Source organism: Parasteatoda tepidariorum, chromosome 2 (assembly GCF_982258835.1).
Source record: "Parasteatoda tepidariorum strain Cologne lab strain chromosome 2, Ptep-v5.0, whole genome shotgun sequence".
In the NCBI taxonomy this organism is placed as follows: domain Eukaryota; kingdom Metazoa; phylum Arthropoda; class Arachnida; order Araneae; family Theridiidae; genus Parasteatoda; species Parasteatoda tepidariorum.
Genome location: NC_141756.1, coordinates 61278842 through 61296836, shown reverse-complemented (window position 1 = coordinate 61296836; position 17995 = coordinate 61278842). Strand labels below are relative to the sequence as shown.

Genomic DNA, 17995 nt, shown 5'->3' with positions numbered 1-17995 from the left:
TTTATTTTAAACTTATTTTATTAATGATTTTAAAATCTTAACAGGTGCTATTTGTTAAAAATTTCTTTGCAAAATTTAATATCCTAATCTTTTTTTTATTTCAAAATTTTTCAACATTTACTCACTTAGCTTATTTATGAAGAACATAAATTCAGACAACATTCAGCTATAGCGTCTTTTTGTAACAGTGTTCCACCAATGTTAAAAATATTTCACTTTTATTCATGAAACAACAAAAACCATGCCCGTTACCGCCCTCAAACACAACAAAGCAGTCACGTGTGGGAAAATACTCCCGGTGCTGCCAAACGGAGCGAGACAAAAATTTCCCTCGCTCTTTCACTTTCGAAACAGATTTTCCCCGGTGCGGACGTTTTAAAAAAAATAGTCCCATTAATTTCCTCTCTACTCCACTAAGACCATGAATTCCTTTATAATTGTTCTAAACATATTTGCATTAGTATTCCTAAAAAATTCTCTGGCTTTTATTAATGGTTTTCCCAAAGAACGATGTGACGACATGGATCCTACTAAAATAAAACTCGATCAAAATAAAGCAGCAGGTGCAGACGATAATTCGGAAAATTCCACTGACTATGTTTCTGAAGATAAACCACCCCCCACATCTATCCGAGCATCTGAAAGCCTAAACTTGTATAGAATTGTGACATCTGATCCAAAATATAGACGTGGACGTGATTTAAATAGTGAGTATAAAAGCATTAATAATTGAATTTTAATTAAGTTAGCTATTTATATTTCAGATTTTAATTTAGTCCTTGAGAGCTTTTGAAAGTTTATAGCGAACAAAGAAATTAAATGCATAAAGCAACATTCAAAACTACTAAATTTTTATGAAAAATGATTTTAACTTAATTTTGGGTTGATAATAATGGATATTTCATTTCTTATTTGTTTATTTTTTAAGTTCGTTCAAATATTTTATTTTAAGTTCTTTTTGACAAAATATTTGAAAAAAAAAGTATTTTCTTTTTTTATGAATTATGAAATGAACTGTCATCTTTACATAGTTTTGACGTAATATTTCATTTTATTACCGTCGTTGAACAGTTGACGCAATTTTTTAGGTTTACGATTGCGAATATTGAAGTCCGTAGCCTTGTAATTTTGAACCCAATCCAGAAGACAACGCAACTTCTGGATCAAGTATTGGGAGAAATTTGCCTTAGTGGAGGATCCGCATTTCGCAACATAGTGAGGAAAACCGCGAGAACCTCCCACGCTTAGCCAAACGGACTCTAACTCACAATACGTCTACCACTGGGGATATTTTACGTCAGCACTGTGGTCGGTGCTAGCCGGTGCGAAATTCGTATCGATCAGCCATCGCTGGGATTTGAACTCGGGTCACCTCATTGGAAGGCAAACGCTTTATCCCCTGAGCCACCACGGCTATATTGACGTATTATTTATTTGGGTGGTATCTCCTAGGGTTCATGGGTTTAAAGGCCCAGCCATTGTGAAAGACAGGGTTCTATCCTGAGGGATGATTTGAAGCCTACCCAGATTCAGACTGTAGGGTACTACCAGTTTATCTGGGAAGTAAAGGCGGCTTGTGTGCAATGTTGACCACCTTACCACAATTATGCCGTTTTTCACGAAGCAGTGGGTCCTTATTCTCCATGATATAGCCGTTTCAGGAATGCTTTACTTTTTCTTATTATTTTCATTGAAATAGAACTTTTTTTTAAAAAAAAGGCTTAAAACTTGGAAGTTTTAAGCTTTTAACCTTGCTTTTAAACCTTGAGCTTTTAAACCTTGATTCCAAAGCTAAAATTAATCGTTTTCAGTCTTAAATTTTTATCATTAGCTGTGTTATGGTTTACTTCTAATAAAAGTTCGTTAATTAGTTTCACCCATGAAGGGTTTAGAAATATAAACTTTTTTTCCCTTTAAATTTGCTTGCCAATAGAGTTGTGCTAAAAAATTAAGCATTATGGAAGTGGATGTCTAATCTGTGAAAATTCACTTCATAAATGAACTGCTTTTTTCAGTGATAAAAAAGGGGAAAAATCTTTGATTATAAAATAATCAGTTGACATGTCAATAATTATAAATAATTATTGATTAGATTATTTAACTAAAATTTAATTTAAATTTTTAAACGTGGTAGTAATAAAAGCTCTCCTTTAATATAAATAGGTTACTGGAGGATTGGAATTTTTACCAAGATATTATTTCAGTTTGTGTCATCATTCAAAAAGTGGTGATTTAAAGAAACGAAACAAACTGTCGGGAAATTGTTTTGGTCTCACTGCTCTCAATCCCCTGAGCCATTACGACTCACCAGATAATGTTGGGATACTGGAGATTATCTCTGCTCTTTAAGACATTTAAAGCTTACCTGGCACCTCCGATCTCAATCGGAAATAATTTTCTTATCGTTGTAGACTATGAAATGACATCAGCAGGTGTCACTCTAAACACGTTACTTTAGTTGTCACTTTAAACACGTTACGTTAGGTGTCACTTTAGACACGTTTACGTTATAATTAATCAAATATATATATTCTTTATAATAAGCAACTTTGCAGTATCTTTTTTAGCTGTTTTTCAGTGTGACGGTGATTTTTTTCTTCTTGAGCTGTACTTGGTTCCTATACAAGGTTTTGTTTCTTTTAAAATTTGTTGCCTGAGCTCAAAAAATGTCAAGAATCAAGTTTTTATTTTATTTAATAAAAAATTATTAACAGAGGAGCGGATCGTTATACGCCGTTAGATTGGAGAATCGAATACCGTCATGGATTTTTTTTTGCGATTTTAACTATCTCAACGTGGTTTTTTAACTCTTTAATCAATGGTAATTTTCCATCCTCTTAGTGCCTTTTTATTCCTCTTAGTGCATTTCTCTGAGTTTGTCAGTCGAATTTTTAAATACCTTGCTCACAGAATTTCAACTAAATGCATTAAGCATATTTGTTTAGTTTAAAACAAACGAATAAATGAGGAATCGCATACTTTTTTCGTTTATTTCTTTAATTATTTTACTACTTTCTCACCCGTGAAAGAGCTTTCCTTTTCATGTACATTTACTCCAATATTATTACGGTAAATTTAATGAAATTAAACAGTAGTTTTTGTTATTTATGTTCTAAAGAATAAAAAATCAAGGACCGTTTCATCTGTAATCCTAAAAACATATTTTCTGTTAAGTGGCATATTTTGTCTGCACTTGTTAACCGATTTACATCAATGAGCTAGAACGAAACAAGAAATATTTCAGTTGCTCCTGTAGGTACAACATAAAAAGGATTAGTAAAATTTTAAATGTTAAAAAAATGTTCAAAAGCATGTATTCGGGATAAAAATGATTATTAATGTCACTTCTAAATGGCATTACAATTTCTGAGAGTTCGCGTCATTAGACCTCTTTATGGAAGAAAATTAAGGTTCTGATTTTTGGGTTAAATCTAAGGAAGTAATATTATCATTTTATTAGCAGTCTATGAGTAAGTCAATTTCAGCTTGACGAAAAAAATGTGACATTGTTAATAATAATGTCACCTAAAAGTGATTTACACAAGGAGTAAAACAATTAGGTAAAATAACCGTCGTATAATATGGTGATGACATTTCTGAGGAAAAACAAACCATTATTCTCGTAATAAAACTATAATATACGATATTTAAATGATTAATTTGGTAATTTTTTTTCTTTCATACAGTAACGGTTTACCCGAATCCTGGATTTAATCAAATAATTAATAGTTATCCTCTTCTCTAAAGTATGACAAAATTACTAAATTTGCCACTCTTATCAAATTTCGTGACAAAAAGCCCATAATTCTGTTATGAAAAACCTAAATATTCGGTATTTAAACAGTTCATTTGGTAAATTTTCCATCAAATTTCGTGACAAAAAGCCCCATAATTCTGTTATAAAAAACCTAAATATACGGTATTTAAACAGTTCATTTGGTAATTTTTCCATTCATATGATAACAGTATGCAAAAAATTCTGGTTTTCAAAATTATAGTTCTTATTACCACACATTTAAAAAAAATTCAAAACAGAAAAGTGAATTTAATCGAATAAATTTTTTTTGTACCATGCTCTAAAGCAGGGGTTTGCAACTTACATAAGGCCGGGGGTCGAAATTAAAAACACCAGTCAAATGGCGGGCCGCAGCTGTATCAAAATTTCATACTCTTTTATGTTTGAAGGAACATTAAATATTACTGTGAGACTCTTATCAAGTTGTACAAAACAAAAGTATTGAATTACAAATTAAAATTAGAAGTAGATTTTTACCTGAGAAATTATTTTTTGTACCGTTGGTAAGTAAAATTTCACAAAAACAAAGAAATTAGTTTTTTTTTTTTTTTCTTTTTACGAATGAAAAGTATTTTAAACCCATATAGAGTTTTTACGAAAATTGTCTGCAGAAAATTGCAACTAATATATTTTAGTTCGCGGGCCCCAAAAAAAGGCTTCGCGAGCCACCAGTTGGTAACCACTGCTCTGAAGTATCAAGATATAATAACCAAATTTAGCATATATATCAAATTTTATCACACATTATAAAAATATTTTTTACTGTTAATTTTAACAAAATCCTTACCAAAGTCTTTCGGTATAAATTACCGAGCTTTTTGGTGTTTCCTTAGAATCGGGAGTACGGTAAATTTTATCACATTCTAGTAGTTTTGACCACACTATTTCTCAGTGCAGTTTACATGGAATGAATGGAAATACCTCCCAAATTTTAAAAATGGATTTAATGTCGTTTGTTTGAAGCGATTAATTGACGAACGCAAAATAAATTAATAAACCTTTTACATACGCGTCTCATTATCAAGTTAAGAGGCATATTATAATCCCATCAATTCCCCTTATATATTTTTCATATTATTTTAAGTCTTAATATTTCAAAACAGTATCTGAGTACATTATATTGTTAATAGAATGTCTTGTTCGTTTATAGTTATTGCAGAGATTACTATCATCAAAGCTGAATGAATCATTGCTAATCATAGTTGAGATTAAGTGCCTAAAGAGGCCGGTAAAATATAATGAACGGCCATTGAACGATAACTATTTTTCACCACTGAGATATAGTTAAAGATGGATTATAGCCAGAATTATTCCTTTGATTATTTGAGAAACAAAAGTATTATCATGGATCCCAATGTTGTGAAAAGATGTTTAACTTAGAAACTATTTATTTGAATAATTGTTGTTTGATTAAGGATTAATATTTATTTAAGAAATACGATAGGCGCATTTATTTTTCGTTTCAGAGATGATGTATTTCAATACTTTCTATTAGCATATTTCTACGTGAAAATGCGTATATTGTAAATAGCTTGATTTTATTTGATTGTAAATATATTTATAAAAGGTTTACTGCAATAATAAAAGGATAATTCAGTTTTAGAAATTCTGCGCCTATTTATTGAGGATTATTATAGCTAGCCAATACGCGATTTGGCTGATTGTAAAGTCTAAAATAATCAGGCAGAACTGATTAAAAGTGTTTCATTTTATGTGCTATTTTTGCTTAACTGTTAAAAAATTATCTTGGTTATAATGTTATTGCTTACATGTAGATGTTAGTAAAACTACATAATTACATGTGGTTGTGTTACGTTATGGCTGCGGCAATAGTATCAATAATTGCCGCGAGTTAAGCAATAAAACCTGAAAAACAAGAAATGTAGGATATATACTTCATTCAAGAAGATTTGTCTGAAAATTTCATTTCTCTCACATGTAATATGTTTTTAATCAAACAATTAGTTACAAATGTATTTTTACAATTAAATTAAAATATGTATTTTTATTTGCTTTTCATCCAAGCTTTAAAACTAAAGTAATTACGGAGAAAAAACTATTTATTTTTAAATTATGTTTTATGATTTATTTTTCTTTTTAATTAAAACAAAGAAAACATTTTTTTCCCTTTGGTTCAACTTACAGAACCAAAGTGAATAGCTAGATAAATTGCTTTTATTACTTTTTGAGAAATTTTGTAGTGTTCAGTTTGATAGCTCAGCTTTAAATGACATATTTAATTATTGGAGGAAGCACCTTGCCATGAGCTATTAGTGTAACTCTTTTTCTAACGGGAAAGACTGAATAAAAATAACTCATAATTCTTTAAACTTTACTTTCTTCTTTTTAAAGTTTACATTCATAAAAAAATACAAGCTTTTGACTGCACTTCTAATTATGAGATTAAATAAATGTAGTCAAACTACATAGACATTTTTCTTCATATTTATTACAATTATCTTCTTTGATATTATAAAAAAACAAAAAGTATATCCGTTTATCTCGTAGAAAAGATTTGACTTATTTAAATATTAAAATTTCATAACGGTTTTCCTTTCACTATTTTTTAAGTTTTTAATGTTTTTATGCAGTTTCTATTTTTAAGACGTTACTTGCGCATTTTTAATGTATAAATTACACTGCATCGCATATATTATTAATATGGCGTGTTTATCTAGTAGAAAAAAAAATTTAACTTATAAAAATAAAGAAATTTTATAACGATTTTCTTTTTGGCAATTTCTTGAAATTATAATGAAATTTGTATATTTAAGACGTTATTTATGTTTTTACTTGCATTTAATCACATCGAATGAATGAAATCTATTGAATATTATTGGTAAAGTTATAAAAAACAAAATTATTTTTTTCCTTTGAAGTATTGTTATTTCCAATTGCCACCATCTAGATTATTTAAAGAAAATAAACATATACTTATACGGTAACATCACACTGTAATTCTTAGACTCAAGGAAAATTTCTTGTTTAAATTTTAGCTCAATCCATTTTTTAAAAATTAATGAAAAAAGCTCATCTACATATAAAAGTTTTATTTAGACAAAATCTTACTCAAACAATACACATTTTTACATTATTCTCAGAATTTATGAACGGATATTTTTCTAACCTTGTTTTAGAATGACATTAAATTAACTGACTTATTTTAGCCTGATTTGAAATCTTTCATTTTTCTACTTAAGTATTATGGGATTTTTAAAGACGATTTTTTAAAAAGCTAAACACGATATTTTTAAAACCCTTTCGCCATAATTCAAAATATCTATCTATCTATCTATCTATCTATCTATCTATCTATCTATATATATATATATATATATATATATATATATATATATATATATATATATATTAATTATTCAACTTTTTCATGTAAAATGCGCAAAATAAAAAATACCCAAATAACTTTCAACATAATAAATGTTTTTTTATACAGTGAAATGCTATATTGTTAGTTTTCGTTGAGTACCTTGGATATGATAATTTATTGGTAAAGACGATAATTTAAGTTACGAAAAAAATCATAGGTCTTTTACAAATTGAATTGATTAAATATTTTTGAATGCTTTAATAAATTGCATTATAATATAGATAATAAGATTATAATGTCATTGGGTGCTTCTATAGTCGTTAAGAAAAACCAATCATAAAAAGAATTCTTATAAATAAAAAAACAAAAACATATTTTATTCCTACAATAACGACCATATCCTTTCACTTTTTTCTTTAAAAAATAAAAGTTTTTGTTTTCTTTAATGGAAACTTACATATTCAAATAGATACGTTTTATTCCAGACACGTGTTATACTTCTTCAACATATTTTTGGGAATACATTTTTTCGCAATAGAGGAATGCGCTTTCAACCTGATGCATTTACTATTTTTTTCAACGATGTAGATTTTTTATGTATAGTGCGCAGAAAAAAAAGAAGGAAAAAAAAGGTATATACTGAATAACTTTGAATTTAATGATCGGATTTGGACTCATACTTCATGGCTCACGGGGATGACCTTGAATATGCTATTTAATTAGTGCAGACGACATTTTAAGTTATGAAATTAGATACAAAAACGTACTTTTTCTGAATAAACATGCCTGCATACATTTTACTGATTTGAATTTCTCACCATCAAAATATTGAGGGCAACCTCAATCTGGATATATAGTTATGATAGTTTGGCCAAGAGAACGGTCGAAGGCTTGGGCCTCTTAACATTAATTTTACTTTTTTCGCATTTCACTGTATCTCCGAGAACTTTTTAAGCAAATTGAAAATTTCTTGTGCGCAATTATAAAGTAGTTATAATAATTATTTATTACAAATTTTTTAAATAACTATTTATTATTTTTCATTATTTTACTTTAATTGTCTAAAAAAATTTGAGTGCTAAGATATACGAATTTTCACATTATTGTAAAGAATGTAATTTTTATTACGAAATACAAAAAAAGAAATAGATCGAATACTTCACCAGAAATCGAATTTTTAAAAAGTCGTATACTTAAATAGAATACTTAAAAATACTTTTTAAGTTTATGCTTAGCTCTATGGCTAATTAAGTAAAAAAAAAAGAAAAAATAGCAATCATGTAAGATTTAATTAGTGATTTGGTTAAAAAAGATTTACAACTTATATTTGTGCTTTTTATGGAAGCCAGTAAAAAGTTTGCTTTATATTTTATTCTATTTATAGATAACCAAATAGTAATTTTTAATATATATAAAAATATAATCAGGAATTCATTTTTTCCGGATCCTTTTAAAGTCACTTCTCCACGATTCTAAAAGGAACAGATAATCATTAAAGTCAGTGTAAACTATAACCATAATTTCTGTTTCTAATCACGTACATCTAGCTTATGTACTTTTTTGAAAGCTTTATACAAGCAATTCGAGAATATATGGATAAAAAGTTTTATCTTTACCCCTTAGGAACCATAAATGAACTATAAAATGTTTTCTCCCAACGATAAAAACGAATATATAAAAAAGTCAAGTTAAGTCTTTACTTAATGCTTTAGGCAAGTAAATAATCTATGTGAAAAACATTTTTTGTTTGGAAAATAAAATACTTTTATTAATAGTCAGTAAAACCATAATTTTCCAGCGCAGGATATAATGTCTTACTATTCCCACCGAAAAACATTATTTAACATATTTAAGTTTAAATCATAACTAATTGTATAGACACTGTTTCTTTTATGATCTTTGGGGTTTTGATATGCGAATATATATAAAAAATATGAAATTGGGCGTATGTTTTAAACATAAATAAATATATTTATTTTTAAAACAATCTGAATTCTATACAATTGTGCTACGATACAAGTATAGCTTTCATAGGCTTATTGATTGATTCACTTTTTGCAACCATTCGCCATTATTATAGAATATCAGTATATCAGGAAAAGTCTCCGGTATTTTTTAATCAACCTGACACTTTTAAAGTTTTTTGAAGTGAGTCCAACTACCTTTATAGAAAATGAAAGCCTGATTTATTTAAACAGTTTCTAATAAGCCTAGACTAGTGAATGCTTGTTGTATATACTCTTATTCAAGTTTCATAGCAAACGGCTTAAGGAAATTTAGTCTTGTTAAGTAGTTTTATGCATGCTTTCTATTTACCATATTGTCTGATTTTAATAAACCTAACAATACGCAACAATTTAAATAGCAAAAAAGACTTATCCGATTAATCTGTTGAGATACAAGTATAGATATACGATACAAGTATAGATATACGATACAAGTATAGCTTTCGTAGGCTTATTGATTGATTCACTTTTTGCAGCCATTCGCCATTATTACAGAATTCAGGATAACAGGAAAAGTCTAAGGTATTTTTTAATCAACCTGACACTTTTGAAGGGAGTTAAACAACCTTTATACAAATTAATAGCCTGATTTATTTAAGCAGTTTCCAATAAGCCTAGACTAGTGAGTGCTTATTGCATTAAAGTTTCATTGCTATAAGCTTAAGGAAATTTAGTCTTGTTAAGTAGTCTTATGCGTGCTTCCTAATTAGCATATTGACTGATTGTAATAAGCCTAAGGATATGCGACAATTTAAATAACTCCAAAGACTTATCCAATTAATCTGTCGAGATTTGCAAAGAGTTGGATGTTCCAATTATCCTACGATATGCATAAGTCTTCGATCCGAAAGTAGAGGTAGCTCTTTTATCAACACTAAATTCTTGTATGGCTAATTAATATGATTGTAAGAAAAAAAATTCTAAATTTTAATTACTTTTTATTCATTTGTTTAGATATTTAGTAACTCTTAATTTTACAGAGTAAAATCTATAAAATATTTATATTTTTTAAAATTCAACGAATGAAACAGTTTTACTACGTGTCTCTACGCAAATTTTTATTCATAATATAACAACGATAAAACGTCTATGATATTATAAAATGATATAAAACTGTCTTAAATGTCACCTGACCCCGTTTTTCTTCTTTTTGAGATTTCCTCACACTAAATTTCGTTGATTGATTGCAAGGCGCAGATAACTCTTTTGGGAAAAAATGTGTCGCAGGGAGATGATAAAATCAGAGATTTGATCAAATTTCTTACGTAGATGCTTAAATCACGAAAGATGTTAAAATAACAACTCTGTGGGTGTTTTATCAGTTGTTTGTTTACCTTGGGTGCAAGCTACCGCACTTTGCATGCGTTGTTCAATTGTTGTGCGAATACTTTGCGTTGGAAGGTTTTTATTCCTTTTACGCTATTAATTTTTTTAAAGTTCTTAACCATACCAAGAAGTAGACACACCAGCATTGGGTTTTAAGCGAATGCGTACCAAGAAGTAGCATTTAACGTTAAAAAACATCATTGTAGGGTAAATCGAGAAATTGTGTTTCGGGGACTGGAATTTTAACTTAGAAACATCAGTTTAGGGTTAACCGGACAATGGCAATCACTTCCTTTGATTAAAACTAACAAACAACGATTGTTATGCATAGCCGCTTTCCATACACTCATATTTTCATTAATCCTTCGATAGATTTTATTCACTTTAACCAACTTGATTGGTTGTCATTAATAATAACCGGTGATTAATATAAACCAATTCATTGCATTGACCATAACACCTAAACAATATTATTTAATCTTTTCAACGAAACAGTTAAAAATTTTGAAAAAATCCATTACTTACTTCAGGGAAATCTCCCCACAGAGATGTCATTTTATTATCTTCGGTGAAAATTCATCTTCTAGTTTAAAGATAAAATAAAACTCCATTTTCATTATTTACCTTGAAACAGATACAAACTGAATTGAAAACCAAAGTTCCGGTAAATCGTTACCATATGAACAGAAAAATTACTGACTGAATGGAATTAAATATCCTTAAATACTCCTGGTTTTATTAACCTGAATTATGCTTTTTTTTTTAAATCAGAAATGTCATTAAAATATTGTACTTCAATTTTACCAGATTTTTTTTTCTCCGTGTGCTATAATATTACATTATGGTACACTGCTAAAAATTTCGCAGTAACGACATTCAATTCCCAAAACACATTTAATGTAACCACATTCAATTCCACAACCGCATTTAATGTGACCACGTTCAATCGTAAAATTCAAAATCACCGTAAAAATGATGGTATTCATATCTTGATTATGAGAAAACTTCTTTATTGACTGTTTTCACCTAATACGATTAAGCAACCAGATTTTTTAATATGAAGTTTTTAATCAAGCATATTCTCTAGTAGTAGCTAGTGAAAACACCAAAATATGGTAAAATTAAGCTCCATTTTATGTAGCTAGCCAATGAATACCAATTTTCGGTGCAACGTTAATCGGAATTTTTAACACTTTAGTTTGAAGATGAATGATGCATATTTGTTTAAATTTCTAATTAGTTTTGAAGTAATTCAATTTTTTTTTCTAATGGCGGACAATGAACTTTTACGTTCTTCGCCTAGAAAGATGCCAGAAGTATTACTCCTTAAACGCTACCCAGTGGGCACTTGCGAACTTAAGTCACGGAGGCGAGCAACGCCACACTGCCACAGATACCCATCGCACAATAGAGACTAACACACACAGAGAAACATCCATGACATGAGCGGGATTCGAATCCGCAACCATTGGCTTCGTAGTCAGGCACGCTAACTGCTCGACCATGTGGGTGGCGAATAATACAATTGTGAACTTGTATGTTTTTAAGGATAAATTTTTTTCGACTCTAATACGCTGATTTTTTGCCATGTGAGAAAGGTGCTCAATTGTAGGATCAAACTAGTGAAGTAAGCGAAAGATTCAATCGAAAAGACACGAGGATTGTCGAACGAAAGCGAGGAGGGGCTAAAAGCCACCTAGTAAATAAATAAAAAAATTAGAATTTTCTGTAAAATTTTTTAAAGCTATGCAATATGAAATAAATTAAATGTGTGCTCTGAAATAAGAGTGTGATAAACACGTCATGTGATTTAACACCATTTTTCAAAAAAGATCTGATAACGTCAATGATTAACATCAATATATTCATTTATTCTCTAGACTGCGGAGTCTAAACTGTTAAAATAAATCGCTTACTCTAGAAAAATTTAACATGAAACTTTTGACAACTTCATTTGATTATCATATTCATTTTTCCTTTCTTGGTATTAAACATGGTGAACATGTTTGCTAGAACTCTTTCTCGCTCTCGTAAGCATTCTTTTCGCTCTCGTAATCATATTCAATATTCATTTGAATAAAAAATATTGATTATAGACAAGATTGCGTGAATTTACGTTAATGTTTTAAAAAATTTTCATATTGTGCATTCATGTAGAAAAAGGAAATTTTTTAAGTAATTCCAAAACTTTTATCTTAAATTTTCGTTAAATTATTCGTGAAAAATATAATTTTTTTCTTTACGCCTGTTTACTTCATTATGTCATTTGATAATCCCTACTATAAACATAGAAAAGAAAAATTTACATCAATAAAACTTTTTCACAATTTTCTAATGAGTTTGAAATGATTAATTGTGCATATCATCCGTATAAATATTTATTTTGTTTGCATTTTATTAATCATTGAATTTAATTAAACAAGAAAAATGATGAAAAATATTTAAATTCAGTTGTAGTTTTTTAAATGTACTTTTATCTTTATTAGCACACGATATTGTTAAAGAATTAACATTTAAGCATTTCATAGAACTAAAACTAAGGAAATAACCAAATGATTCATAAATTCAGCAATAAATAATGAAATAAAGCAATTAACTCATAAAAAACAATTAACTAGTAGTTAGGTTTTTTTTTTTATTTCGCATCAATCCGATGGAATCTTTTTGGGAGTGTTGAAATAAAAACGTGATTCTTCTTTATCTGCTCCAACATAAGAATGGAAACCACAGAGGAATATATAGTTTTTACTCTAATGTGCCGCAAAATGGTAACACAATCCCAAACGGTTTTAGCGCCACTCAATGGTAAAATGTTGAACTAATAATCATATTGATGAGTTAATCGTTAGATTAATGAGTTACTGATTTTCCTTTAATTGAATTTGTAATATTAGTAATCGTTTGGTAATTTGTTTTGTCTTAGTTCTATTGAATGGTTAGAATTAATTCTTTAAGGATAATTCTTAAGGATTAATTCTTTTTCTCTAAGTATTAACCCCTTAACTTGTGCGCTCGAGTTAATTCGTGCGCACTAAACAGGCCAAACTGGTGCACACTAGAGATAATTCGAGCGGCATTGTATTTTATGATGCTATAATTTTTCACACTCGAATATAATCGAGAGTTAAAAATAACAATGTGAAAGCTAAGAAAAAAAAATCTTTTATTGATATTTATCATTTACATAGGATAGTAAGCTATAACACTTATTTATTCGAGAATAAAATATAGCCTTTTTCCATGGAACAAAAGCGCAGTATATCAAAATTGTCCACCGAAGGAAAAGTTGAACCAGGAGTTTTTTAGGTTTTTTTACATTAAAAAAAAATTTTTTTTTCTGTTTTTTTCTCCAAAAAATCTGTGTGTTAAGGGGTTAATGGTTCAGAGTTGAGTTCGTTTACTTCAAAAAGTCTTTGCTGTGTCAGTTTAATTTGCGTTACATTCGTTACAAGTGGCAGTTAACTAATTTTGGTTACATTTGTGAATAAATAAATTGTGTAAATTAATTCGGAACATATTTATATTAACTTCAACCGAGTATCTCTCATGAGCATCTCGTGAAACTTTCAAATATTTTGCAATGTTTATTATTGAAATTTGCGATTAAAACGAGTTCAAACTCTTTATTTCTGCTGAAAACTTCATAAAAATCTTTATATTGGAGAAAGAAGAATGTCGTTATTTGTTAGTAACCTTCATCCTGACTGCACAGAATCTACATTATATAAAAAATTTCGATCAGCTGGCAAAATACTTAACATTCACATTGCCAGAAATAAAGAATCAAAACGGTCCTTGGGCTTTGGCTACATAAATTTTGCTGATAAAAATGATGCTGAATATGTCCTGAATTCCATGAATTATGAACCTGTTGGAGGGCAACCTATACGTATTATGTGGGTAAGACCCGATATTAAAACATTCAATCCGTCTGCCAACATATTTGTAAGAAATCTTCATTCATCTATAGATGAACCAGCTTTACGTGACATATTTTCCTCGTACGGCACTATCTTATCTCTGAAAGTAGACTGCTGCAAAAACGGAATGTCTAAAGGCCTGGGTTATGTGCAGTTTGAAAATGAAGATTCAGCTGATGCTGCCATAGAAGGAGTGAACAACCATCTAATAAAAGGACTGAAAGTGGGTGTTTGCAAGTTTGAATCGATTCACAAAAGACATGACTCGTTTACAAATATTTATCTGAAACCTCTACAACCTGAAATTGACGACATACATCTCATCGAGCTGTGCAGCAAGTATGGAAACATTTTAAGCGCCAGAGTTATGAAAAATGACGACGGGAAATCTAAAGGTTTTGGATTTGTTAGTTTTGAGAAAACGGAAGAAGCTAAAACAGCAGTGGAACAACTTAATGGTACTCAACTTTATGGTAAAGTGTTGTACGTTGGTAGGGCGATGAAAAAGAGTGAAAGACAAGCTTTTATGTGGAACAAATTCAAGGAAAAATTAAAAAATAGTGAAATTGTAAATTTCTAAATTGCAAAGAATATTATGAAAACTATTAGTATCTAAGAAAAATTATTGAAAGTATTGTATAATTATGTTATTGTATAGTAGAATTGTAATTAGATGTAGAAATTTTAACCTGATTTTAAGTAACCAGAAATATTATAAAAAGATTATTATAATCCTTGTACTTGGTACGAGATCTTGGCTCATCTAATTGTGAAAAAGTCACTAACACCACAATGGCGCATTATCATTATATAATAACTTCAAAATTAAAAGTTTTTATTTTTCTTCATAGAAAATAAGGTTTAATTAAGAAACTATTATGCTCTCATAATCACATTAAAGACATATTGGATTATTGGAACCAATGTATTTCGCAAAATACCGTGTATGCCTTTATACCAGATTTACATCAAAATGTTAAAAATACCAAATTGGCTAGCGGAGGGCTGAGGTACTTTATTTATAACATAAAAGTTATAAGTTATAAAATCAAACTGTAATTTTGAATGGCAACAAAATATCTTTTTTTATTAGTTTAGACATTTCTAAGCTTTGAAATTGCATTAATTTAAAATGATATATCTTCGAAATATTTTTGGATTGCATGATATAATAGTATAATAGCATGATATATAAGTTTCGCCAAATTCTAAATCGAATGAATTTTGATACATTGGTAATACGAAATTAGAAGTGTCAACTTGATCATATCTTAGAAAATAATTTTAAGGTAAATAAAATTAAAGTTTTTTTAAGCGATTTTAAACGAAGAATGAACCAGCACTTAAACTACCATTAGAAAAATGTTTTAGGAGACTCCATGTTTGACTGTGCTTTATGAAGTTAAAGATGGTTGTAGTAATTCATTACAAACGAAATTGCTGATATATATTTGATATAGTATACCAATGAAGATTTGTAAAAATTTCAAAGAATACCTCAAAACTTTTTTTTGCAAAAGCAAATGAAATAACGAAAATAAAGTTGGATTAAAATACTAACTAAGATTCTACGCTTTGCAAAACTGAATGTTACGTTAAAGTAACTGCAATGTTATTTTAAAATGTTTGTGACAATATTTTCTGTATAACATTTCTAAATTCGGTCAATGTAATTATTTCAATTATCATGCACTGTCGAGAAGGAAACTTAATCCACACAAAACATCTATAACTACAAGTGCATGATCTGCTAAAAGGTGATTTTAACTAAACGGATTTGATAACCAAAGTGGTTTGCATCAGATGACTAAATTTTGATTATTTTGTTTTGTGCCAAATTTTTTTCTGTTTTAGTTATGTTTTGTGTCATTTATACTACTTTACGTTATATCTATGATTTTATTGCTAAAATCACTTTATAATTCTAAAGCAAGCGAAAAAATTAAATCGTTTATAAACGTGATATTCAATGGTTAAATTTTTTTTGCGTAAAATTCGCTGCCTTGTCGTATTACCTTGGCGAATAACCACGATATAAAATTACCGCCAAACAAAGTTTATCGATGAAGCTCCATGAACTTATCGTCCCGCAGTGGACTGATCGTTAAGACACGGTTCCCAGCAGATCACCGAAGTCAAGCATCACTGACTGCGGCCTGTGTGCGGGTGGGTGACCACTTGGATTAGTCTGCGTAGGGACCGAGGGTGTGCGGTATTGGTCCTCGTTAAACTATTCTACCGTGAAGTGCTCGACTTCGCGTATATGTTGTCGGGCTTCCGAAGCAGGGGTGCCATCCCCTCTGCAGAGGATCAAAATTGTGATGGCATGTCTTCGGATCATCCTCAGGGATGTTTCCCAGACTGTCGCCAATAGCCCATTGTGCAGCTCTAGTGCGACGTAAATTAACTACAACAACTACAACCATGAACTTATCATGTTTCCATTTTTCTAGGTTTGACTCTTGTATAGGGATAAATGTACGGTGTTATCGTTGAGTATTTATTATGAATTTTCTAACTACTCTGATAATGGAGCAAAAATGGAATTATTACGACAGCGATGGATTCGGACTTCTAAAACATAAGTTCTTTTTTTTTGTCAAAATACGAAAAACAAATTAATTACATAACTCTTGTAATGATTCCAAAAATTGTTTGTCTGATATCAGTAAAGTTATTTTTCGTACTTCAGTTATTTTGCATGAAATTTAAAATGCTATCGCTGCCAAAAAAGGTACAAAATTACTCTCAGGGACGCTCCTTAAGTAAGTTGCTGGAAGGCTCTGGGGGCCCGTAGGGACCGAAAAAATTACAAGAAAAGCTTTGTAATGACATCAGGTTGGATCGTCTTTAAGTATTTTCGCTCATGATTAAATGGAAATTCTTATTTCCTAGCAATTAAAATTGCAAAACTCTCCTCTTTCACTTGCTATCGATTACAAATAATAAATTGTCTCTTTAAAAGCAATATTTTAAAAAATAAGTTTTCTTAAAACGTGTTTACAAAGTTGAAAATTTCATTTAAAGTTAAAATATTTTATAATCATTATATGAAATCAAATGCTAATTCTTTCCCTTTAGCAGTTTCATATGCTTAACTCTCACCTTTTAATTACTTATCGATTCAAAGTAAATGTTGTGCTCTCATCCTGCTAGAAATGTGATTTTACTTACGTTTTTCGATTGCATCGCCAGGGAGTGAATTCAATTTATCTTCTTTGCTATTCAGATTACAGATTCCTGTTCGCAATTTGTTTCGAAGCAGCGACTAATTTGTTACGGAAGGCAACTTATTCTCCATGGTCTTTTTTATACAGATGCTCGTCACGTTTTTCTAAAATTATATTTCGAACAATCAATGGCAAATCGCCCTGTTAAATTCGTACTGGAGTAAATTGGCCAGTTAATGATTAGTTTCATTTTAAATAATTATATGAAAAACGAATGAATATATATGAATGAATTATATGAATTTTAGTTATATATTTGATACACAAAATTATTATATGAATTTTAGTTTTAAAATTTGATACACAAAATCTGTAATTTGCTATCTAAAAGCTGTGCAATAAAGTTTTTTTGCTGCCCTTCTAAAATATTTTAAGCTACTCCAGGTTAG

The 17995-nt window shown here is 29.5% G+C and overlaps 2 protein-coding genes across 2 annotated transcripts in view; both read left to right on the top strand.

Moving 5' to 3' along the window:
- The first annotated feature begins 327 nt into the window (after positions 1 to 327).
- The window catches only part of LOC107454814 (uncharacterized), a 62160-nt gene continuing 44492 nt past the window's right edge, over positions 328 to 17995 (top strand). The window contains exon 1 of the mRNA XM_043042538.3: positions 328 to 707. Within this exon, the coding sequence (XP_042898472.2) occupies positions 422 to 707 (286 nt within the window). The 5' untranslated portion in view covers positions 328 to 421. The remainder of the gene's footprint in view (positions 708 to 17995) is intronic.
- On the top strand, positions 13991 to 15126 carry LOC107454816 (polyadenylate-binding protein 1A). The gene has a single exon (XM_043042539.3). The coding sequence runs from the start codon at positions 14129 to 14131 to the stop codon at positions 14954 to 14956; it is 828 nt and encodes a 275-aa protein (XP_042898473.1). The 5' UTR covers positions 13991 to 14128; the 3' UTR covers positions 14957 to 15126.

Excerpts from the sequence above, each read along its gene's own strand:
- LOC107454816 (XM_043042539.3), top strand. The coding sequence starts at position 14,129 with ATGTCGTTATTTGTTAGTAACCTTCATCCTGACTGCACAGAATCTACA.